At 38.0% G+C, this 23,578-nt stretch overlaps 2 protein-coding genes across 7 annotated transcripts; one reads left to right on the top strand and one right to left on the bottom strand.

Annotated features, from left to right (window-relative positions):
• The first annotated feature begins 12 nt into the window (after nucleotides 1-12).
• osmr (oncostatin M receptor) lies at nucleotides 13-18,748 on the top strand. Of its 2 annotated transcripts, none has more exons than XM_085179695.1 (17): nucleotides 13-239; nucleotides 429-580; nucleotides 801-951; nucleotides 2,539-2,811; nucleotides 2,906-3,035; nucleotides 3,538-3,686; nucleotides 3,919-4,052; nucleotides 4,150-4,291; nucleotides 5,044-5,129; nucleotides 5,257-5,464; nucleotides 6,864-7,046; nucleotides 7,133-7,234; nucleotides 8,450-8,605; nucleotides 8,816-8,968; nucleotides 9,105-9,186; nucleotides 9,292-9,376; nucleotides 10,213-18,748. In XM_085179695.1, the coding sequence occupies exons 1-17, from the start codon at nucleotides 158-160 to the stop codon at nucleotides 10,615-10,617; spliced, it is 2,673 nt and encodes an 890-aa protein (XP_085035821.1). In that variant the 5' UTR covers nucleotides 13-157; the 3' UTR covers nucleotides 10,618-18,748. The 2 variants fall into 2 exon arrangements, with proteins under 2 accessions (XP_085035821.1, XP_085035822.1); XM_085179696.1 differs by having other exon boundaries at nucleotides 79-239; nucleotides 368-580.
• On the bottom strand, nucleotides 13,305-22,828 carry ykt6 (YKT6 v-SNARE homolog (S. cerevisiae)). Of its 5 annotated transcripts, none has more exons than XM_085179709.1 (11): nucleotides 22,754-22,828; nucleotides 22,102-22,238; nucleotides 21,886-21,968; nucleotides 21,035-21,135; nucleotides 20,843-20,947; nucleotides 20,575-20,640; nucleotides 19,927-20,028; nucleotides 17,006-19,824; nucleotides 16,508-16,562; nucleotides 15,645-15,713; nucleotides 13,305-13,389 (listed from the first exon to the last, which is right to left on the bottom strand). In XM_085179709.1, the coding sequence occupies exons 2-8, from the start codon at nucleotides 22,203-22,205 to the stop codon at nucleotides 19,789-19,791; spliced, it is 597 nt and encodes a 198-aa protein (XP_085035835.1). In that variant the 5' UTR covers nucleotides 22,206-22,238; nucleotides 22,754-22,828; the 3' UTR covers nucleotides 13,305-13,389; nucleotides 15,645-15,713; nucleotides 16,508-16,562; nucleotides 17,006-19,788. The 5 variants fall into 5 exon arrangements, with proteins under 5 accessions (XP_085035835.1, XP_085035834.1, XP_085035831.1 ...); XM_085179708.1 differs by having other exon boundaries at nucleotides 22,690-22,800; XM_085179705.1 differs by having other exon boundaries at nucleotides 16,907-19,824; nucleotides 22,583-22,799.
• Between the last annotated feature and the right edge of the window lie 750 nt (nucleotides 22,829-23,578).

Genomic DNA, 23,578 nt, shown 5'->3' with positions numbered 1-23,578 from the left:
AAAAACAGCACAGCACCATTGGTGCATTTAAACACTCCTCTCTTGACTTCCGATTACACATTATGCAACACTGGCACTCCTACTCGTACTAACAGTTGCTGCTGACTTATGAGGCTTTCAGTTGGCGTGCTCAGTGAAAAACGGTTCACATGAGAGGATGATAAATGTCAGGAAATCCTTTTTCAGCCTTTTCGGGTTGTATCTGATATTTTCGAACACCGAATGTTGCTTTGACGATGGTAAGTTGGGTTCGTTTATGTTCTTTCTGAACATTTTAAAGTTCTCTCAATATGTCGTCTTGATGTCTGCTCAATCACAGGTAAAGAAATTCCGGAAAGTTGATTCTGTTCATTGTCTAAATAAACAGGACCAACATTCTGGGACCCTGAATGTGTAACTTTACGTCCTTCTGTTCTGTCATACGCCAGGCTGTTATCTGCCAAAACCAAACATCACTCTGAAAGCTATTAATGACAAGCAGACCCTTGTGGTGAGCTGGTTGGTAAAACACAGCAGTTTTGTAGGTGACATTTATGAGATCGAGCTCAGCCGCACTGATCAGCACACCGTTATTTACACTGTGAGTATTGAGAGGTGTGTTTTCTGTCTTTAATGCTGTTTAAAAGTCATAGAATACAGTCAGAATGTTCCATGTAAAAGATAATTTGTATTTTTTCTGCCAGGTCATCACAGAGAAAGATTTTTTTTTTTCCATTACCACCACATTTAATTGATTCTGTAATCCTGCTTTTAAGACCTACCAGTGTTATTATGAACAATTATTTCCTGTTTTAACCTAGAAAAATGTGAGCGTATCACCTGGAGTTTCGGCCCAATACACATGGACATGGATCTCTGATCTGCCTCTGGAGTGTGTTGATCACTCTGTAAGAATGCGATACTATAATCAGTCTGTCCAGAGTCCTTGGAGCAACTGGATAACCAACTCTGGTGAGATGTTATGCTGATCATTAAATGTCAGCCTACGTGTTTTACTGATGAGGTTAAAAAGCAGCAGTTGTCGTTTTCTTAGGAATGAAGCGTTTCTCAACATCTGCAGTAATTGCAAACGTCTCTTTCAACATATATCTTACGCATACAATGCAAATATGTACATGGTTGGGAAATAAGGTGTTGTCTGCATCACTCTTGTTTTTTAGTTTACTACCTATAAGGGAAGAAAAGTAAAAATGTAAAAAAAAAAAAAAGTAATAAAAATGAAACTTTTTTTTAAAATGTTATAGTTTCTGTGGGTCATCAGTGTGGACTCAAGGCAGGGTTGTTGTTTTTTTGTAATAGCCAAGCGAGTCCAACAGCGAGTCTGTTTGGCATTGTCTTGTTGAAATAAGTGAGGCTTTCACTGAAAAAGACATTTCATAGATGCATTTATTACGTATTTATTTTTTAGAATGTTGGTTATCTACAACTAATCAGGCAAAATGTGACTGAAATGTCGACTCTCGGCTTCAGGGTTTACATGAGCTATTATATATATATTATATATACTGCATTTTGTTGCCTTGTACTTGTGACATGTGCAATGACAATAAAGTTGAATTCTATTCTATTCTACTATATTATACAGCAATTTTTAAATATAATTTCCCGTTTTCAATGACTCAAAAGGAATCGGGCACATTTACTACTGGACACAATTTTAAATATATAGATTTTTGTTAATTCTTGGATGAAAATTATTTGGAGTCAATGACAGCCTGAAGTTTAGAAACCATAGACATCACCAGGTGCTGTATGTTCTCCCTCCCACTGTTTACTGCAGTTTGTTGCTTGTTTTTCTGTCTCTGTGACATCCTGTGTTGTAATACTGCTTCTTTTAGCAAATCATGTAACACTTACAGTCGTGTCCATGTCATAACATTGCCTTTACCAGGTGTGACAGAATACTTTGCTGCGTAAAAACATATTTTTTCTCTTTTCTTTTGTGTTGCTTATCCCTGTGGTCAGACATAATGTTTGACAGAATACTTTGAGTCAAAAGGTGTTTATTTCTTCTTCTTGGACTCTTTTTTTCGATTGATCGATTTCGTCTTTCTTCTAAAGAACCATTCTTCCGTTTCTTAGAATCTGTATAGTCCTCAGGTACGACGTCACTCATGAAGTTAAAAGAAATTGCCCATGCCGTAATGCACTAATCCAACCCGATATCATTAAGGATGGTGAATGAACGACATGAATGACAAATCAGATGGCCTCTCTCCTCAATAAGCTGGAGGATGCAATGTTCATCATTTCCAAAAAAGAAAACAAAAGTCTGAAAGCTTTGATTGGTCAGACCACAGAACAGTTTGCCACTCAGCCTTGATCCACCTTAATGAACATGGGTGCAAAGAAAGCAGAGGCATTTCTGAATCCCCTTTCTTTTTGTGTCTCTATCAGTGCAACAATACAATTTTGGTTCCCCTTTTAAGAACCCTAGAACATACCAAGGGATTAAAAAAACCTTTCAACACTTTTTCTTGCATGAAATACTGAACAGCTCTTCATCAGACTGCACTGTAACTTTACTTTGTCTTGCAGGATTCAAAGCAAACGATGAGATCCACATTTTTCCCTCCAGCCGTGTGCTGAGGCAGGGCAGCAGTGCCATGTTCTGCTGTATTCCCCCAACAGGGGTGAACGTTAAAAGAATGACCTTCAGGAACAAGGAATACCGTCTTTTGAGCATTGGAGGCGGAGTAAAAGCTATTACTGTAAACAACCTCACTATCCCAAAAGGAATAATTAAGCATTTGTTACTGACCTGTGATGATGCAACAGGCAACAGTGTTCATGTCTCGAACTATATCAGTTGTAAGTTTGAATCTTTCTTTTTTTGTATTCTTTATTAATTTAATGCAGAACTTGTACATGTATAACTGTATATGTATATGTGTGTATATTGTAGTTCCACCCCAGAAACCCAGAAACGTCAGCTGTGTAACCTTTGACATGGTATCTGTCGGCTGCACCTGGGATTCACCCAGAAAGCGACTCCTGCATGATCGCAACGTGCAAATTTACACTCTCCACATAGAGTAAGCACATGAAGTACACACCTTATATTGTAACACAATGTAAGGCATAGATATTTCATAATATTGGACTGATTCAGTGCTGTGGAAAAGTTTTGAGCCACCAGCCATATTTTTATATTTTGTTTCAAAGGAGCGACACTTATTGAGAAATTTTGAGGTTTTCTGAATGTCTTATAAGGTTTTTCTGGCATATATGAGCATGTTGTGCAGTGTGTTCCCAACAAATTTGAGGAAACTGGAAAACTGGAGTACAAAAAAAGAAACAGCAGCCCCCCCCCCCCCCCCCCCCCAAACCAAAGTATCTACAGCAGATAGCTCAAAGTCACGTCTCCCTGAAAGATGAATCATGGGAAAAGTCATCAGTACAAATTTCATAGGACACAAAAGATTTATTAAGCCTAATATAAAGTAATCAAACCATAAATATTATTTCACAAAAGTGTAAGCTGTTGTGCTGGATGTGTTTGACGTCTTTTCCAATTCTATTGTTTGTTAAAAACAGAAACTCAGACAAGGCTCCCTTCACCTGTGAGCAGTCATCATGTACTTTTCCAGCTGTGCCACACCTGCAAAATTATAACATCAGTGTGTGGGTGAAGGACAAGCTAGGAGAGGAGATGGAACGTTATAGCTTCAACATCTCTGACAGAGGTCAGGGGTCATCTTTGTGTATACAACATATTCTCAGTTGTGTTTTTGAAGACATAAAGACACGTACATGTCAATTTAAACTGCTCTGTGGTTGATGCTTTCACAATTTACCTACACTGTGTAGTGAAATCAGCGTCGGTGTTGTTTTTGTACTGTTTGAATGTTCACTGCACAACCAGTGCAGAAAATACACCGATATAAGATACATGGTTCGTGTGTGTGTTTCCATTAGTGTTTCCTGTTGTGAAGTCGCTGAGAGTGAACCGCGGGGTGACAGAGGCCACAGTGTCCTGGAGCATACAGGAAAGCTTGACTCATATGAACCTTATCTGTCAGGTCGCTACAGTCCCACTCGGCACCGTGGAGGTGAATTCATTTAAGTTAATAATAATAATCATCAAACTGTTGAGTGAAGAGTTGACATTTTAGTGCATGTTTTTTTTTCCATTTACTTCTGTAACAGCTGAGGTGCAACAACATTATGAGCAGTTTCTGCCACACAAAACTGGAGCACCTGGTTCCCAACACGAAGTACAATGTCAGAGTACGCTGCACTGTCAATGGACGACTCTGGGGAGAATGGGCAGAAGAAACCTTCATAACAGGTAAATATAAATATAATTAGAAAAAATGTTGTTTTACAAATATCATATCGTGTCCAAGTCCAAATTTAATAAAGTGTGAGAAAGACTAAAATTATTGAAGAACAAAAATTAATTTTCAGTGTTTAGCTTTTATCTGCAAAATGATGCTGCATGAAGGAGCAATTATTGCATACAAACATATTTTTCTTTTCTCTTTTGTTGCTTATCCTTGTGATGGGTTTGTTCATTTGAAAAGAGACTTAAATGCAACATTTGTGTTTGCAGTTGTTTTTCTTAACATGATCTTCACATGAAAAGTCATCAGTGCACAACGATTTATTAAGCCTGTTATAGAGTAATCAAACTACAAGTATTATTTTACAAAAGAGCAAGCTGACACTTTGCTGGATGTGTTTGAGGTCTCTTCCAATTCTCTTGTTTGTTAAAATTACAAATACTTGAAAATATCAGTAAAGTAAAAAGCAAGAGCTTAGCAACAAACTCCCAAAGAAATTTCATTCTTTCATTTTCTTTCATTCTCCATGTACTATCAGGCTTTGATACAACACTTTTCTTTTCGACCACTCAAAGCCACATTTCACCATATATTTTATTCTACATGCTGTAAGTACTTTATCTACTGTGGCCAATTTAGAATCACCAACTAACCTAACAAGTCTTGGTCTTGGCTTGCTTTGGTACATACAACAAACAAAGTGCTCTGGTTCAATGATCTGCTGCCTGTTATGCTTTAAACAAGTCATTTTCCTCAGAGCCGCTGGTGTCCTTGGATTTATGGAGAAGAATACAGCCGCTGTCTAACTCGCGCACCCGTCAAGTTACTCTGATGTGGAAGCCAGTAAGTCATTTTTCTGTGCCCTTTAAGCACAAATAGTTGGTGGAATAGTACTCTGGTTTTAGAGAATATACAGTATGTCACCGTTACCTTGAACATCCTTCGCCCTTAATTACTAATTTATTCTCAGCGTATTGCTGGCACAGCAGCCACAATAAACATACAAGAGTACACGGTTCAGTGGTCACAGGAAGGCCAAACAGAGTCGAAGAACAGCAGCGTGGGCCAGGCAGTGGTGTCCATTGGCCCAGGAAAGTGTGACTTCACTGTCCAGGCTGTCCTCCCCTCTGGCACCTCCATCCCCGCCAACATCACCATCCCACCAGCAGAGCACAAAGGTGAGCAGCTTCTCTACACCCAGAGTCTCTTAAATTTAAATGCTTACTTAGACATTTAACAGTTTTTTTTCCTTTGATAAAGCAAATAAAATATTACGGTAAATTTAATTTAACAAAAACTCTGTAAATTTCTTAGCTTGGGGTCATTAAGAGGGAGCCGGATTATTCAGGGCCCTGTATGTGAGGAGCAGGATTTTAAATTCGATTCTGGATTTAAGAGGGAGCCAATGAAGAGAAGCCAAGGAGACATATGCTCTGTCTTTCTAGTCACTGCCAGTACTCTTGCTGCAGCATTTTGGATCAACTAAAGGGTTAAAAGAGACTTTTTAAAAACTTTTAAGACTGATTATAACAATTTAAAGTAGCCCAGCCTAGAAATGTAAATGTATTAACAACAAATATCTCTGTTGTTTGTTTCCTTGAATTAAAAAACTAAAAAAAGTGAAACAACGAGTGTCACCAGAGATTAATAACAAGTATGATTCAATGCAGAGAGGTCTATTAACACATAGTGAGTGAGGAAGAAACACCCAGTGCATCATGGGAATCCCCCAGCAATGTACGCCTATTGCAGCATAATTAAGGGACGATTCAGGGTCACCTGATCCAGCCCTAATTATATGCTTTAGCAAAAAGGAAAGTTTTAAGCCTAATCTTAAAAGTAGACATAGTGTCTGTCTCCTGAATCCAAACTGGAAGCTGGTTCCACAGAAGAAGGGCCTGAAAACTGAAGGCTCTGCCTCCCGTTCTACTTTTAAATACTCTAGGAACAACAAGTAGGCCTGCAGTGCAAGAGCGAAGTGCTCTTATAGGGTGATATGGTACTACAAGGTCATTAAGATAAGATGGAGCCAGATTATTTAAGACCTTGTATGTGAGGAGCAGAAGAATTCAATTCTGGATTTAACAGGAAGCCAATGAAGGGAAGCCAAAACAGGAGAAATATGCTCTCTCTTTCTGTTAGTACTCTTGCTGCAGCATTTTGGATTGACTTAAGGCTTTTTAGGGAGTTTTTAGGACATCCTGATAATAATGAATTACTGTAGTCCAGCCTAGAAATAATAAGTGGATGAACTAGTTTTTCAGCATCACTCTGAGACAGGATGCTCTAATTTTGGCGCTATTGCACAAATGGAAGAAAGCAGTCATACAGTTGTTTAATGTGCACATTGAAGAACATATCCTGGTCAAAAACAACTCCAAAATTCCTCACAGTGTTACTGCCATCAAGAGTAAGCATCTGGTTAGATACTGCATTTCTAAGATTTTGATGGCAGAGTACAATAACTCAAGTTTTATTAGAATTTAGAAGCAGAAAAACACTTTGCATTTTCAAATCTACTCAGCCAGGGTCTAAAGTTCTGAGTTATTTTGCTTTGTTTTGGACTTTTTCCCCCAGAAAATCTCCCAGTACAGAAGCGTTTAGACAGCACCAGCGAGGGTGGTTTCAATCTGACATGGGAGGATCAGAGCACTGCCACCTGTGGCTATGTTGTGGAGTGGTGCATTCTGGGAAATGCAGTGCCTTGCACTCTGCAGTGGAAAGTACCAGAGGGAAATAATGCATTGTTATTACATGCTAGTAAGTTTTATTGTTGTTTTCACTCAGCAATTATTGTAAATACATTTATTCTTGTTTAGCATTCACTGTCATATTTTTATTTTTAGGTAAATTCCGAGCAGGTCACAGGTATACGTTTTATATTTATGGATGCACGGACAATGGATATAGACTACTGGAGATACAGACTGGTTACTCACAGGAATTCAGTGAGTTTTGTTATTGCGTGTGTGTGTCTATTGTATTCATTTATTATGTAGAGAAGAGACATTTGAGGCTGAGCGCTGTGTTTTAGCCACTAAACTTTTTTATGTTTTTATGTCATAATTCTTCTTACAAAGTGCAGTTAAGATTGACTCTCATGGGATTATACTCTTTGTCTGTTCTGGTAGGTTCCCAAGTTTGTCAGAAATACCATAATTTTTGTCATTTTTGACTCTGCATAGCACCAAAGTAACTTTTAAAATTAAATATATGATTGAAGTGCAGACCTTCAGCTTTAATTAAAGGGGTTTAACAAAAGTATTTAGTATATACCTCAAGTATTCAACCTGAATTATACAATGTTTCCTGTTTTCAGTGGCTAAAAAGGGCAACTGAAAAACAAACCGTTCCAGGGCCATGAGGCCTGTTTCCTCATTATTCCACGACAAATTAAGCAGATAAAAGATGTGGAGTTTAAACAGAACCAGTTTTTCTTGACTTGTAGGTTTTCTGACAATCTCGGCTGCTTCAGTTGCTTATTGTGATCCAAGAATGATACCATGATATTGAGACTGGGACTCTGTAAGCATCAAATCTTTAGCTTTTTACCTTGTTCTTCTGTTAAGTCTCTGGTCTCTAGCACAGAATAGTGGTGAGAAAACTTCTATCATAGTTTGGATCTGGAGTGTGCAGTTGAAAGTAAACGTTTTTATACACTGTAAAAAAAAAAATTTAAATTGTAAAAAACAAAACATGAAACTTTTTTTTTTAACAGAGGTTGCTTTTAATGATAAAATTCAATGTGTTTACAAAATTCAGAAAAAAGCAATAATCCTTAAAAAATGAATACAGAAAAGTCCTTTATTTTAAAATGGTACATTGTACTGTACCTTTACAATTTTTACAGAGTAGTAGTTAAAATTTTGACACAGGATATCTTATCTTTGACTAATAGGGGCACCCTGTAAACAAGATAGTCTTTCCTGTTTTGCAGTTCTGATATGCAGAGTGGAGTAATTACTGTGATGCAATCACCCGAAGAGCTACAGGTTTAAATAACAAAATACCATATTAGTATAGGTATTTTATAGAAGTTGAGGTTTTTGAACTCAGGGGAAACTTTGTTTAGAGAAACTGCATTGTTGCTTTGACACCAGCTAAGCTGCAAATGTTTTAATTAGTTCAGCCTTCCTTCCTCATTACTATCTCCTGTTTCTCAGATTCTGTTCAGCGCCCAAGTCTGGTTGAACCTGTTCAGAGTACTTCCTCTTCTGTGACACTGGAGTGGCATTACAATGAAGATGATCCAGCTCAGCCAGCATTCATCATGGGGTACCTGGTTACAGTGCAGGAAGTAGGATCTGTTTGGCTGCCAGGTCAGGTTGCGAGAGAGTGTGGAGGAATAAACCAGCAATGTTGATCTTCTTCATGTTAATCTCAGTCTGTGGACGTGTTCTAATTATTTACATGATTGAATTTATTTTGTATTTCTGGGCAGTGTCAGATAAACCTGATTTGAATTAAACTTAGTCAGGATGGTGCCCAGCACAATTATTGAATCTATGTATCATCCTGTGTACATCTAGATCGGTCCAATGTCTCAGTTGCAGATCCCCACGTGAAGTTTGTGACCATAGAGAGTCTGAAGGAGAACACAGAGTATACTTGCTCTGTGAGTGCTCTCACTAAAGAGGGGCCTGGGCTACCAGCCAACATTACCTTCAGAACCAAAATCAACTGTGAGTTTTAAAACACGCAGGGGGATCCCAGAGATACCACTACTGAATTGTATTCTTTCCTGGAAGAACCTTTGATAAAAGATGTCAACTTCCAGTGCATAAAGTAATTAATTTCAACTTCTTTTTCCTCCTGTAGACTCTTCTCTCATAATCAAGGTACTGACTCCCATCTTTTTACTCATGGGCTTCACTGTTCTCCTGTGGTCCCAAGTGAAAACGTGAGTAAGGTCATCTTTCAATAGAGACCTAAAGATAGAATCCTGAAGATGATGATATGAACCATTTTGAACTCTTAAAAAAAAAAAAGAAACTATCTGTTTCAGTGTGAGGAGCAGGCTGAAGGAGACATTTATTTACCCTGTGGATATGAACATTAAAACTCCAGAGTTCGAAGGCTTCCTGCATGAGGTATGAGCTAATCACTGAGAGAGCAAAAAAAAAAAAAAATGCACAAAGAAGAAATATCCAGCCTAGGAAGGAATGATATCTATTTCTGACACAAGATTCTAGCTGCTCAGCAGTCCAAGGTCTTTGTCATATTTTTGTTTCATCATACACCAAATGTTTTTCCACTGATGGACTGGAGGCAAGCCGGTTCAGCCAGCTGATTCTCCCACTACAATGCCATGTTGTTATAATGACTGCAGTATGCAGTTTAGCATTGTCTTGCTGAAATATGTAAGGCCTCCCCTTGTCTGAATGTCTGAATGGGTGACAGTGTTGCACCAAAACGTGTAGATCAATTGCATAGACACCTATTCCCCCCTAATACCATCAGAGATGCAGGGTTACGAACTGAGTGCAGATAACAAACCGAATGGTCCTTCTCCTCTTTAGGTCCACAGAAGACGACAGCATTTCTGTGTTGTCTTCACGTTTGGCTTGTTCTTTGCATGGTAGAAATGTAACCTGTCAAAGATTTCTGGAAGTCTTCCAGTGCCCTTTCGGTGATTTGCAGTTATGAATCATGCCTGTTTTAAGGCAATTTCACCTGAGGGCCCAAAATTTAAAGCCATCCAATAAGATAATAATCAAAGTTTTCATTAGTTGTCCAAACATTATAAACAGATTGGTGAACCTCTGCCTATCTTTACTTCTGAGAAACACTGCCTCTCTCGGATGCTTTTTTGAGACATGCTGCTACCATCAGTCTAAACCTTTGATTCCCCACCCCACCTAACTAGGTTTGTGTTTATATTTGGATTTGTACCTGTCACTTACGTTATTATATCTTCTTTGCACAGACTGATCAGTGGCTGCAGTCTCAGAAGCCAGAGGAGTGCATCAGCTGTGACATCCAGATTTTGAATGGCAGACCCTCTCTAAATGAAATAACCGCACTGAGAGATTCTGAGCTTATGAATGAACCATGCTCTCCTAGTTTGCAGTCCTCGCTTTCATCTTCATCACCTTCTTGCACGCTGCTCGAAGCAAATTACTGTCCACAGTTAGCTACTCTGTCCTGGGACAGACCAGCCTCTCAGCAAGTCACAAGCCTGATGAACAGGAGTTACTTATACACTTTGAAGGAGGGTTACTCTGAACCACCTAACGTTGTATTCAGTGAAACCAAATCAAGCTTTGAAGCTTCTGACTGCCCCCTTGAATCATGTGTCATATATGGTTATATCGCCAATGATTCTTTATAAGTACTGAGTCAAGTCTGACTCAGTATTTCTTCCTGTCCCATACTGTAAATACAGAATTTGTTTATTAGACATATTGTGAATCAGCTAGCCTGTATTCATGCTAAACTTTAAATTATACAAGTGGTTTTGTTTAAAAATTATATTATATGGGCGTTATCATAACAAAGAATCAATAGTGCACAAAACTCAAATCAGATTGTCTAAAGTTTGATGTGAGAAGAGAAACAAAAACTCAGGATTTTGCTCAACTGTGAAGGAACTGGAGATGTTATCTACAGGGTGTAAGTGCTGCAACAGATAAGGTAGATGAGTTTGCATATGTTTGCATATTTTCTGAGCATGACTTTTTAACATAGCTTGTGATGCAGAAGGTGCTTATAGTGGTGTAGTTGTTAATGGGATGTAGGTATATCACATTCACACTAGATTAACTTGGCTCAACTTCTTTTCTTTTCAGAATCCTATTAAATGGCTTTCTTTTTATTTTCAAGCATTAATAAAATATCAGTTTTCTTTCTTTTGTCATGTCCTGAAAGTTGAGTCATGGGGGGGAAACAGAAGGTTGAATAAAAAAAAAGGAAAATTAGAGGAAATGTTTAGTCATCATTTCTCTGGAATTTCTCGATCAGTGACTCATAATTGGAATTTTATACTTCAGCTCAGGTCTACTTGTTGTAACAGGTTGTTCAGCAAATTCTCACCTAAGTTTACATGCATTGTGTTCTATACAGTTATTATGCAGTCAGCACACCAGGTACAGCTCATAATCTAATTTAATACAAAGTAGATTCAGGTTGTGTTCTATTGTCTTGCACTTTTACATTTTACAGTTGAAATTAGTGTGTTTTTTTTTAGCTCAGTTATTTCTAAGCCTTCTAGGAAACTGAGTGAAGTCTATAGCATTTCAGACTCCAGTTATGAGTCTATTTTAAGATCACACATTTTGATAACATGTTGATTTATAAACGGTTTCAACTATTGGTCAAAAACAAATTGTAAGTACTAAGTATTTGTACTCATATTAGTTTTAGTAACTAACACAAAGTTGCAGAACACAGAGTGCAAAAATGCCCTTCTGACAGGTTGTTCAAATAATACCTTGTATAAGGCAGAACTCACACATTCACCAAATACTTTTCATAAAAAGTAAAACATGACAATTAGCACATCTTAATTAAATCAAGTCCTATCCTTGTATATTCACTGTTTCTGCTGTTAATCAAACCACACATCTGCCTTTTTTCCATGCCTTTAAATCAAATGCAATCAAGCCATGACTGGTTTGGATAATTCAAATGTGGAGTATCATATATATTCATATTTAAAATCAAAAGTTTCAGTATCTCTACTGAAATCTATTCAAGCTTCCTCCACCTGACACTTCTCCCCCACATTTGCTCGTTATGAAGCGTCAAAAATGGTTAAAATGAGTCACATCTGAGTTGATATGACAGAAATAACTGCTCAGACTTAAGAAAATGTGGTTCATCAGAGACATGCTGTGTATGTATAGCATAGAAAAGACCAGAATGACTTTTTCTCCCCCTTTGCTTCTTTCACATAGATTTAAATTGAGTCACATAGGACTACACGACTGGTAAATCAGAATAGATTCCTCATTACAGTCACATGAGCACTTAAGCTGTCGATTACTTTTTTTCATTATAATTTCTGCATGAATTCAGGAGAAAAAAAGAACAAAAGAAACAAAAACATGTGCCGTACAGCCTGAGAGATATTGAAACTATTGACTCAGAGCTTTACTCAGCCCATATTGTAAACACCTAAAATAAACAAAGAAAGTAGTTGATTAGATTCACCAAACAGTCGCATCCACTAAATGTAATACTTTTATTATAGACTCATACAGTAGTTACAAAATCCTGAGGAGCAATTGTGCACATAAGCTTGTCTGAGGAACCACTAGGTGACAGAACAGGATAAAATGGTGGATGCTACTCTGATCTGATAATCAAATCCAAAATATTATAAAGAAATGCTAAAACGAAATAAGAATAAATGCTTAAAATATAAAGATCCATTTGGTACAGTTGAGAAAAAAAAAAAAAAAAAAGCTAAAACAGCTACATATACAAAAAAAATAAAAATACTATATTCTCTCTGTCTTAGAGTCATTTACATGCAGCTCAATAGTCACTGGAGCGAGTTGTAGCCTCCCTCAGTAGTGCATAATTCACAGAAAACAGAAAAAGCAGACTGACCTGCCAAAACAGTGTTTAACGTCACCATGACTCTTTAAGTAAACAGAAGCCACCAGCAGACCGTAAAGCTGAGGAGGCACATGTGGCTCATCCATTTAGTTTAGCCAATGTCCATGAAATTTAAAATCCAAGATAACAGAAAAGCTGCCAGATATCGTCCATGTCTTCACGTAGAAGCTCTCTGATGTACTCTTACCCTCAACTTGCTGTGTTTTCTGGAGAGAAAAACAAACGAGAGAACAAACACAAATGAGCGTGTTTGCATGCAATAAAGCAGTGAAATGGAAACGGTGCTTATCAAGAAATGGGGCACAATTTGTGTTTTTGTGACGAGCTCAGATACAAAGTTCAGACGTGTGACCCCTAAAAGCAGGTGAACAAACTGCTGTTTGCTCGACTACAGTGTCAACAAGATCCAACAGAAACTTAGGCAAAATCAAGTTTCAACTTGCATCCGTTCCTTACCGTTGTGGCGGTGACACCATACACTTCCACAGAATAGCATATAGTCCAAGCAAAAAGGCGATGAACAATGCGGCTGCAATGGAACCTAAAAAGCACAAAAACATTCATGTTTTACAAATTCATTTGTGTCATGCATTAGCACTTAAATCTCAACATAAACTAAGGGAAGCGTAGTACGATATGCTGCTTCTGTAATATCTGACAAGCATTCATAATTTGTTTACATGCTTTTATTACTGAATTCATCTGTTCTTAAACAGATAATAAAAACTGTGTTATATGGCTCTATATGCTCATATACACGATCCTCATTTCCCTATTTGCTTAATAGTATTAAAAGAAAGATTCACTCTGCAAGAAAAAACAAGCTGCACGATCCTGTTTAGCACTTCGTGCATTTCTTTTGCCACTTCTTAGACCTCTAATCTCTTATGATACAAAGACAATATAAAGTGCAGTTATAAATTCTGGAACTCCACCCACAAAACCTGAACATCGATGCTGTAATTCCTTATCTGACTCACGATCCATCACAATTCACAGGTTACTGCAGTGTGTAAAGGACACAAAGAACTTGATGAGTTTTCTTGTCATTGGTTGGCTCTACTTCACAATGAGTGTGAATAAGTGAAGGACCCTCGCAAACAATCATATCAATTAAATATATCACCAAATAAAAGTGGTTGAGTTTAGGAATATTATGATTACAGAGATGCACTTAACACATCAACATGTCGCAGCATTGACCATATGACCAGAATAGAATGGTGACAGGAAAGTCACAAAAAAAAAAAAAAAAAAAAAAAAAAAAAAGCTGTGAAATGACAAATATAAACTTGACCTTGAGGACAGTTTGGGTGAAAACCCTTTAGCTGGTCGGTGTGTGTAGGTTTTACAAAAATCTTAAAAATACTCTAGAAGTGCCGATTCTTGTAAACTGTAAACAGATAGATGAAAATACCTTACCATAGCATGGTGTTAAAAAATAATATAAAAATCCTTTAGTTAAATTTGCCCCCTCCCCTTCATGAGCATCTTTCTTTTCTGCATCTCAGTGCACAGCTTTTCCTCCAGTGTGTCAAATTGGTAGCATGTTGACTTGCATTTTTGTTTCAGGGAAGCGGCCTGCCTGCAGCCCAGACCTTTCATTGCTTTAAAATATTTAGTGCATCATGAAACAAACAGTTTGAAAAGAAGAACCAGAACTGCTGAGCAGCTAGAATCCTACATCAGACAACAGAAGGAAAGTCCTCTCCCGAAAGTCCAGCAGCTGGTCTCCTCTGTTCCCAGATGTTTACAGAGCGCTGTTAAAAAAACAAAACAACAACAACAAAAAAAAAAAAACACATCTCAACTTTTTTGAGATGTGTTGCTACCACCAAAGTCAAAATTCCATTTTGTTTTTACATCGCATCTCAGCTTTTTGGATTTGGGGTTGTTGTGTTAATGAATAACACAAGAGGATGCTTCAGGTCATGCATTTATTCTGATACGCTAAGAAACCTGAAGTCATCTTCTTAAAACTGCTATTTGTCTCCGGGCTGTAGCTACAGAATCAGCTCTCATTACCAGGGTTGATCCTTTGCGACATAAGTTGATGTTTGCTCTGTGCACAATGGGCCTTACAGGCAGCGATGTTAAAAAAACCCAAAAACAAACAAAAAACCTCCAGATACACAAGGAAATGACTGAAGGAGAGAGACATCAAATTTACATCAGGTAGTTTTTTTATTTATTTTTATTTTTATGACCATTGTCCCTAAAATGTATGACTGCACCTAATAATAATGATGGGATTTCATTCGACTTTCAAGTTCTGGGTGTTTGATCCTCTTCACTTACACTTATCTCAAACATCAGATCAAAAGTGTATCACACACTTTGCCTACAGAAGCACAGTTTACTTAAGATGTGCTATATGCTCTTTTTTTTTTTTTTTTTTTTTTAGCCCTCTAAAGTTTTGAACTTTAAAACAACTTTATGTTTGGGTTCTCTGGTCAAGCATACGCAAACTTCAACAGCAAAACACGTCAGGTCATACTGACAGGAGCTCCATGAGCAAACAGCAACATGACAACAAGAGCGATCTAAAGTCACAGGGGTGCAAAGCTTATTTAGCACAAGAGTCCGAAGTGTTTCTAAGGTGTTTTCAAGCTTGGCTGACTGTTGGTTGTGTAACTTGATTCAGTTTATTTTCAGTCTCGACTCTCTGGAAGAAACAGGCATTTTCGTTAGTTGTTGACTGAAGGTGGTCCATTTCACTTTTCTCTCTCTCTCTCTCTCTGCAACAGGCCCTACATGGTGTAGAAAAACTTAATTTTAGACAAAAATTATGCTCACCCGGGATCATTCCATTAGTGAAAGTAGGAGAGTCCTTCGAGTTGGGATGAGTGGCAGCTGCAGTAGAAACTTTACAAGGAAGAAAACAGAAATACATGAATCCACAGCTAACAAAAGTGTGTTTAAGATATATACTTGCCTGCATAACAAATGTAAAAATATGACACAGTATTTAAATTTTTTACTTAAAAGTTCCATGTGAGTGTAAAGGACATAAACAACATTGAATTAACACTGAATAAATAACATAATTGTGAAATACTCCGATCGGGATTCAACAATTTTAATCCCAAGCAGCTTTTGCTGTGATGCGTGGTGAAACTGTGTCAGTTAAAGATTCAAATCTACACAGTGCTCACGCTGCTGCAATACACATGCTTCTTTCTCAGTGAGCACACTTTTTTATTACATGAACAGTTCCAGAAGCAGTTGGTTGATCCTCACTGTCTCCATTAAAATCAGTAACACCCCTTTCGTGTAATCCATGCCCACAGTTGTTTCATAACACAGTAAATAATTTGCATTTTTGTGCAAGTTATTGCATGCGTTAGTGTTGAGCAGAGACTATTGGGCGTCACTGAAACTGTGCCATGTTGTTTTTTGCTCCCTATAAATAGAATGGACTGAATGGAATTCACCTGAAGTGAATTTATTGGATTCTTTCATCGAGTTTCAGGTAGTTAAGGCACTTTTTGGTGGAGTTACTATCCACACATAATACTGTGCCTAAAATGAAAACACTACAAAATATTGCAGCATCTCTTTCAGTCTGTTATCTTGGGACTCTTCTGGTGAACTTATGACTGCAACCCAAGAGGAAGAAGACAAGTATGAGAAAACCTCAAGGAAGAGATAAGACCTACCATTGCTCTGCTGCACAGCATGTGAGAACTGCTCCCCGAGATCTCGGTCGACCATCTGAAAGTGCAAGCAAAACATTCGGGTTTGAACACAAGAGTGCTGCCCAACACACACACACGGAGCGGGACACATTACAAGTCTTTTAACTCGCCTTCTTTGTTAAAAACGTGTACATCTAACGTGTGTTACAGCAGATGTGGGAACTTGCTGCAGGAAGTTAAGGTGAAAAATCGGAGCGTTTGGGGGGCATCGACAGGCACAGAGGTAAGAGAATATGCAAGAAAATGTAAAACGTGTGCGCCAGAGCAACGCTTGAGCGTGTGAATCTACTTACAGCCAAACAAAACAGGACCAGGTTACGCTCCCAGTAAAAACAATCAAACAAACCCGCTCATACACACCTAAATCAGTACCGTGTAACCGTCGTCAGATAGATCCCGACAGACTTGTTTTTGGTACATTGTCGCTCACAAAACACACAAAAAGCGCTTCCTTCTCACCTTTGAAGTATTTCCGTTATTGATTAGAGCGCTGCTTTTGTTTTTCATCTCCGTCCACATTTTCAGGGCTGTGCGGCCAGACTTCATCAACTCATGCTGTTTTTCTCACCTCAGCTGCGCCCTGAGACGCACCTCTCGTGGTGCGTTCATGTGCTTCTTTTTGAACTCGTACAACAGCGCACACAAGCTTGCTGCTAATTTTCGACGCAGTGTAGCAATGATTAGGCTACATAAGTAAATTGATTCTTATGTGCTCTATAATGCTGTAATATTAAGGAAATTCAACATGTACTTGCTTGTTTGTTTAACCATTGGACTAACCTTTGATTAAAAGGGCTCATTGATGCTTAATTTATAATGAAGTAGAACTAATGCCCCCCCTCCCACCTCATTATTTTCTGTCATTTATACCGCTACAACCGGTTGCTCTTCATATTAAACTTAAGCTGATACACTGAGTGTGAATAAGTGTCAGGCTTTTAAATTGCTCCAAAGACTGTTTCAAAAAGTTGCTTCACTGTTCTTGGCTCTGTGTGACGCTGGTGACACACAAAGAGGTAGCCAATTAAAAATAACTATAGAAATTAAAATGAAGGAGTTAAAACTGATTGCTTTATTTTGGGGGGGCCTTTTAACATTTCTTTAAAGTTACATTTCCTACAGCAAGTGAAGGAGGCGCCAGATCGGCCCAACTTCCTGCAGGAAGAAAGCAGTCACATATCGCAAAAGTATGCTGATCCAAGATAATTACATTTACAGCAGGACTACTGATTTTCAGTGAGTGTATACAATGTTTTCCTGCCACCACATTCACCCTGATAAACGCACTTCCACTCGGATAGATAAAACAATAAGGACATGGGACACAGCAAAACACTCTGCTTTTTATCTAAGCAAGATTACATGTTCTGCAAACAGTGTTTGAACAAGTCAGTGTTCCAAAAACAAAACGTTAACACAGACAGAAAATTCATTTATTATCAGAAGTCTCCGTTTTGAATTTGAAGACCACATCTTGACCAAAATATTTTTAATGCAGACCGTTTAATACACTGGTCAGAGTAAGACCTGACCTGCAAATAGCCACAGCATAACTCCACAGATCAGACAGACAATCAAATTCAACTTGTTAATTGGAAAATTGCAGGGGAGAAAAAAAAAAAAAGAAAGAAATTAAACAAATTTGCCAGCAACAACCCTGGACAAGCTTCATATGGGAATTAGTCATACGAATAGAATATACACAAAAGTTAATTTATGAGAAATATTTGTTTTTCTCTCCATTAAAGAGAATCACACAAACAGTCTGCAGATATTGCACAAAGGTTTACACTGTAAAAGCAGAAAGCAACTCCAGATCACACATACAACCCTCAGAGCACACACACACACGCACGCACTCAGCATTAATAGAGCCTGAAGCCGGATGGTATATTTCACAAAAATCACTCACACTCACAGACACACACATACAACAGACAAGAGCATGGAGAAACATCTAAAATGCACAACCAAAGGCATATCTTCCTGAAGAATGAACTTTCTACCCCTACTACCAAAAGAAAAAACAAAGCTCCTCTAGTCAAACAGCGTCGGTCATGGAGTGTCTTAAAGTAAGTGGGGTCTAAAATATTAGTCAACAATTGTTTGTTCTCGCTTTAAACTTAATTTAACCGAAACTTGACCAGCACACAATGACAGGGCAGAGAGTGCATGAGCACCTGAGGTTACCCAGAATCACCATTGTCCCAAAAAAAAAAAAAAAAAAAAAAAAAAAAAAAAGGTGGTAAAATGCCAGTGATCCCAGAGGGATTACAGACAGATGTACAAGTCGTCCAAACACAAAAACCCGATTAAGTGTTGTGTGTGGGATATCAGTATGAAAAGCATGGCTACGGTACACATCGTAAATGAGTGCAAACACGGCAGCGGGTTTCATGTTAGTCACACTGTAATAAGGCTGCATCTATGGCAAACATCGTTATACATTTTATATCTAATCTCTGACTTCTCATTAGCTTCAAGCATTTTCCTCATCACTTAACAAAGCAGTTATCCAAAGTGGGAATGTTAACGATTTCAACAAGAAAGAAATTATGTAACCGAACCCTGTACAGAAGAAAAGTTTAAAAATCTCTGTCTAAGCAGATATCACATGTCAAAACAGCCATCTGCTGTCTTGGCTCATTTTAGAGTATTTCTACTGACCTCAGCACTGAGGTTCATGAAACCATAAAGTGAATGAACAGGGCCACCTTGTGGGCACAGAAAGACTGAACTGCAATGCTGACACGCTGAATGAAGAGATAAGACTGTGGGATTGTCAGAGTTGCCATGAAGCAGCAGCATAACCATGGTTAATACTACTTCAAATTTTAAGAGTGGAGACCAGACTGTCAAGATCTGATTCAATCAAAATAACATTAAATGGTTTGAAGACATTTTAACGACACATCACCAATACATGACGTCACACTTATGTCTCCGGCTGGTACTGAAAAACTGCACAGATGTTTACCTTTTCAATGGTTAAAAATAATTCATATTACTTTTCCCCCCTGACCAAACCCCATCACTCCTTCAGCCCCCATCAGTCACAATCCGCAGAGGTCGCATTTCAGACTGGCCATCCTTTCTTGCTCTCTTCTCTGTGTCCCATCTTGGATTTGACGGCCTCTGAACTGTCTTGGTTGAGAGCTGGTGGCAGGTGGATGATGGGAGTTGTAGGAAAAGCAGAAAGGCAGAGATAGAGAGGCATGTCCAAGAAGGACGAGGCAGCGACATCACATGATTTCACAGCAAGAGTTCTGTTTCCGTGCCTGAAGGTTAAACACAAATATGCAAATAGTTTGCCCTGCTTAGTAAATTCAGCGTACAGTCTTGAAATTTAGCATAATGTCAATAAAGTCATTCACACTTACAGTCTTGTAGAAGGCTTTAGACTGGTTTCCGAGATGCTCCGACTTTGCCACAAGATCATCCAGTTTCTCTCCTCTTTCCAACAGACTTTCCATGGTGTTGTGCTGCAGACAACAAAATATTTATTTATGAAACAACAGAAAGACTACAACTTGGTTTTAGTTAAGTAGATTGCCCAATATGGTTAAAAATTTGCAGTTAATAAGAGAAAGTTGCCTTTCAATCCATTACATTTTGTCAGATGACAGGATAACATAAAGTCCAAATGCAAACCTTTCCAATCCTTGCCAATCTGGACCCTAAGCTATGAAACGAGTTCAACATACCCATGGTATGTCTAACTCCAGAGAAGTTATTAAATGTCTAAAGAACAAAAATGTGAATGTAAAATGAACAAAAAAATGCTTTTTTGTTTTGCTTCATTCCTAAGTTTTAGTAAGGTATAGGTTGTGATGGCTTTTCCATCTGCATTCCAGAGGGATAAGGAATAACTATGAACACATCTGATTTCTGATGTAATTGAAAGCATGTATTAAAAATTTGTTTTAAGAGACCGTCATCTCTTTCTGTGTTCTCATGCAATGCAAAATTTGAGTATAAATTAATGTGGACACTTTTCTACTTTGATTTATGTATGAACGGTGGTTTACCAAAATGATCTTTGTCTCATCCAGCTCTGCCTGCACTTTGGTCATTGCATCAGCTTCCCTGGGGTTCTGTGGACAAATACAACAATACAACCAGCTATCAAGTAGATGCATTTTGCACTATACAAGGAAATTCTGCCAAATGATGTGAGAATCTGGTGATTATGGAGTCCTTCTGATATTGTTTTTAAATCACACAAACAGTCTAGTTGCAGTCATAGACTATCAGATCTTTCGTTAACATAAATTCTGAGAAGTAAAACAAACTGACCTGGTATTTAGAGAGGTGAATGTCAAGGGCTTTGTAGTTAATGGTGTCAGGATTACCAGAAGGCCAGTCTATACTGTCCACTTGCCTAGAGAACTCCTCTAATACCTAAAAAAACAAAACGATGTCAATATTGAAATCAACAACAAGTCTCATAATATATATATATATATATTTTAAAAATATATAAACCACCTTGTCAAGCAATGTGAAACAGACTCTCTGTGGATATTCAGTATCTGCAATGACTACAGCACCCAAATTGTCATTTCTCACATACACATGGCACAGGTACTCTGAAAGAAAAAAAAAAAAAAGGAGCAAGGTTTGTTGTTATCAGAACAATGTTCACCCGATCTTATTGTAAAGGAAAACGACTGTGTCTACTGGTGCATTGAAGAAGGGCCAAAGAATAAAAAATCTTATTAAAATACAATTTAGCAAAATGTTCTCCATAAGACTCCCAAAATAAAAACAAACAAACAACACACACTGATTATGAAGCATAATTCTGTAATGACATTTGTTAAAGTCCATGTCACATGATATGATGATTCAGCCTGCATGAAATTGAAGAGGGGAAAAGCAGTCTGTGTACTCCAGGAACAAGGAAATGTTTAGCGTCATTGTTTTGAGACAGCTTACATTTTACTTTATTATCTCCAACTGTTTAAACTTGACTTAAAATGTCCATTTTCAGGCCAGAGAACATGTTACAGCCCCATCACAATTTCCCTGTCAAACATCAAATCACTTTTCAGCAGAAATCGCATTCTTCCCTGCTGTGACACAGGACACTGCAGGAAGTCATTCTTTTATGATATTACAAATCACAACTGTTATATATCAAATAACAGATCTCCTTTGAGATCTGTGATAGTCTTTAGTTATCCATGTAAGCGGCTAATGTGCAGCCTTTTATACCAATACCACTGTAGGAGGATACTTGGCAAAAGGTTACCCTGAATCTGTAGGGTCCTCTCTGATGCAACAGCACTAATCACTGCATCACAGGGCCACACCTAAAACACTCTAAATCTGTTTACCTTGTTCTTTGACAGAGGCACGGGTTCCTTGAGATGTTCGTTCAACAATCAAGGCACTGGTGAAGGTCATGAACTCCTGAATGCTAAACAAACCAAAGCAATACTTAGTGTAGAGAAGGAAACACTTAATAGTGAAATAAATACTACCCCGTGATGTGTGAGGCACAGGTCAGTAAACTACAGTAAAAACTGTTTTGTTTCGTTAGTGAGACGCACCTGGAGCGCTGAAAGAAACTGAAGGAGGACAGGTCGTAGGCCGCTTTGAGAAGATTGGATTTGGTCGCTCCTTTGTAGAGGATGCTGAGACTGTAGAGCTTCATATTGCCACCGGTTCGTGTGTCAGTTACACAGTCCTGATAACACAAGAACAATCACATGAGAGCATTATCCTTTATCCGGCTCAGCTAACTAGCTTCCCTGCTAACAAAAAAGGGGAAACTTCAACGATGTGAAGCTCGCAGCAAAAGCAGTCGCCGCCTAGATAAAAGCTTGTAGGCTAACTGTTTACTCTCAGCCATAGTCATCTTAGATTAACAATTTCCCCTCCTTACAGATGGGATTAACAGGCTGACTGACGGCGAAAAGCAAAGACTGCAAAGAAGTTGATTCAAGTTTTAAACTTGTTAAGAAAATTACAAAATTTAATCAGATTAGCTCCAGCTGCTATCTACTCTAAGGCAGGCCTCGGCTAACTTACCAGCTAAAACTATCGCAAACCGTCTGATTCCAGTAAAAACAGACAGAAAAAGTCCAATTCCGTATTAAAATAAAACTCGTAGGTATGCACGAAACACGTCCACCAACCTAGTCACAGTATAGTTAGCGCTAACTTAACAGTTTTTAACATGAACTTAAAGTGACCAATCACCACGTCACGGTCCCCAAACGGTGCAATCTGACATTCACTCCGCTGGAAACACGCACACCGCTGTGCTAAGAGTTCCGGTTGATTGCCAGATTCAAAGCGATATTATATCTACCTAATATAAACGTATTTACACGGAGGTAAACCTTAGACACACAGATGGATAACAGTCAACCTTAAAAGGAATAAAATTTCATATTTATTTTTCATCTATGTACATTATTGGATGCAGCAAATCTCATTTTTATCGGTTTAGATTAGCAGGATTATGAGATTGTAATAACTGGTTTAAATGGTGATATGTTTCAACATTTCAACCATATTTATTGATATTTAATGTGCTTTTATACTAATTGTAGAATTATTATTATTATTATTATTATTATTATTATTATTATTATTATGTCCTTAATCTGTAAAAAACAAACAAACCTAAAAACCCCAAAACTATTTTAACATTCAGCTGTTTTATGGCAACCTCAATTCATGTTTTCTCTGGTAATCTTGCTCCATTTAGCAATTTCCTCCTGGGCATTTAACTCAGTGTAAGTAAGTGTTTTCCATGTCAGATGTGAGCCTGTTATTCATTTCCTTGGTGACACATTGAAATCCTATTGGCAAGGAAACCAGTAAGTATTTAGGTGAATCTGAACATCGTCAGCTGCACTGAAGGGAGAAATGAGGTTTCTTTTCCTGGAACTAATTTTGTTTGAGTTGAGATACTGTCAGTGAGAAGTTTGCCTACAAACTAGAGGTTGCTTTCATATTTTTCTCCATTTTTGCTTAAAGATGTAAGGATTTATCAATGCGACAAAGGTTTGGTTGGAT

Source organism: Neolamprologus multifasciatus, chromosome 12, assembly GCF_963576455.1.
Source record: "Neolamprologus multifasciatus chromosome 12, fNeoMul1.2, whole genome shotgun sequence".
NCBI classification, from domain to species: domain Eukaryota; kingdom Metazoa; phylum Chordata; class Actinopteri; order Cichliformes; family Cichlidae; genus Neolamprologus; species Neolamprologus multifasciatus.
Note: the sequence above shows the minus strand (reverse complement) of the source record. Positions and strands in the feature narration are given on the sequence as shown.

Bases quoted from the DNA above. Each gene is read 5' to 3' on its own strand.
- osmr (XM_085179695.1), top strand. From the start codon at position 158: ATGATAAATGTCAGGAAATCCTTTTTCAGCCTTTTCGGGTTGTATCTG. The intron at 581-800 runs GTGAGTATTGAG...GTTTTAACCTAG, and splicing joins AGCACACCGTTATTTACACT to AAAAATGTGAGCGTATCACC. The intron at 5,465-6,863 runs GTGAGCAGCTTC...TTTTTCCCCCAG, and splicing joins CCCACCAGCAGAGCACAAAG to AAAATCTCCCAGTACAGAAG.
- ykt6 (XM_085179709.1), bottom strand. From the start codon at position 22,205: ATGAAGCTCTACAGTCTCAGCATCCTCTACAAAGGAGCGACCAAATCC. The intron at 20,641-20,842 runs GTCAGTTTGTTT...ATTTGTCCACAG, and splicing joins TTCACCTCTCTAAATACCAG to AACCCCAGGGAAGCTGATGC. The intron at 20,029-20,574 runs GTAAACCACCGT...TGTTGTCTGCAG, and splicing joins ATGAGACAAAGATCATTTTG to CACAACACCATGGAAAGTCT.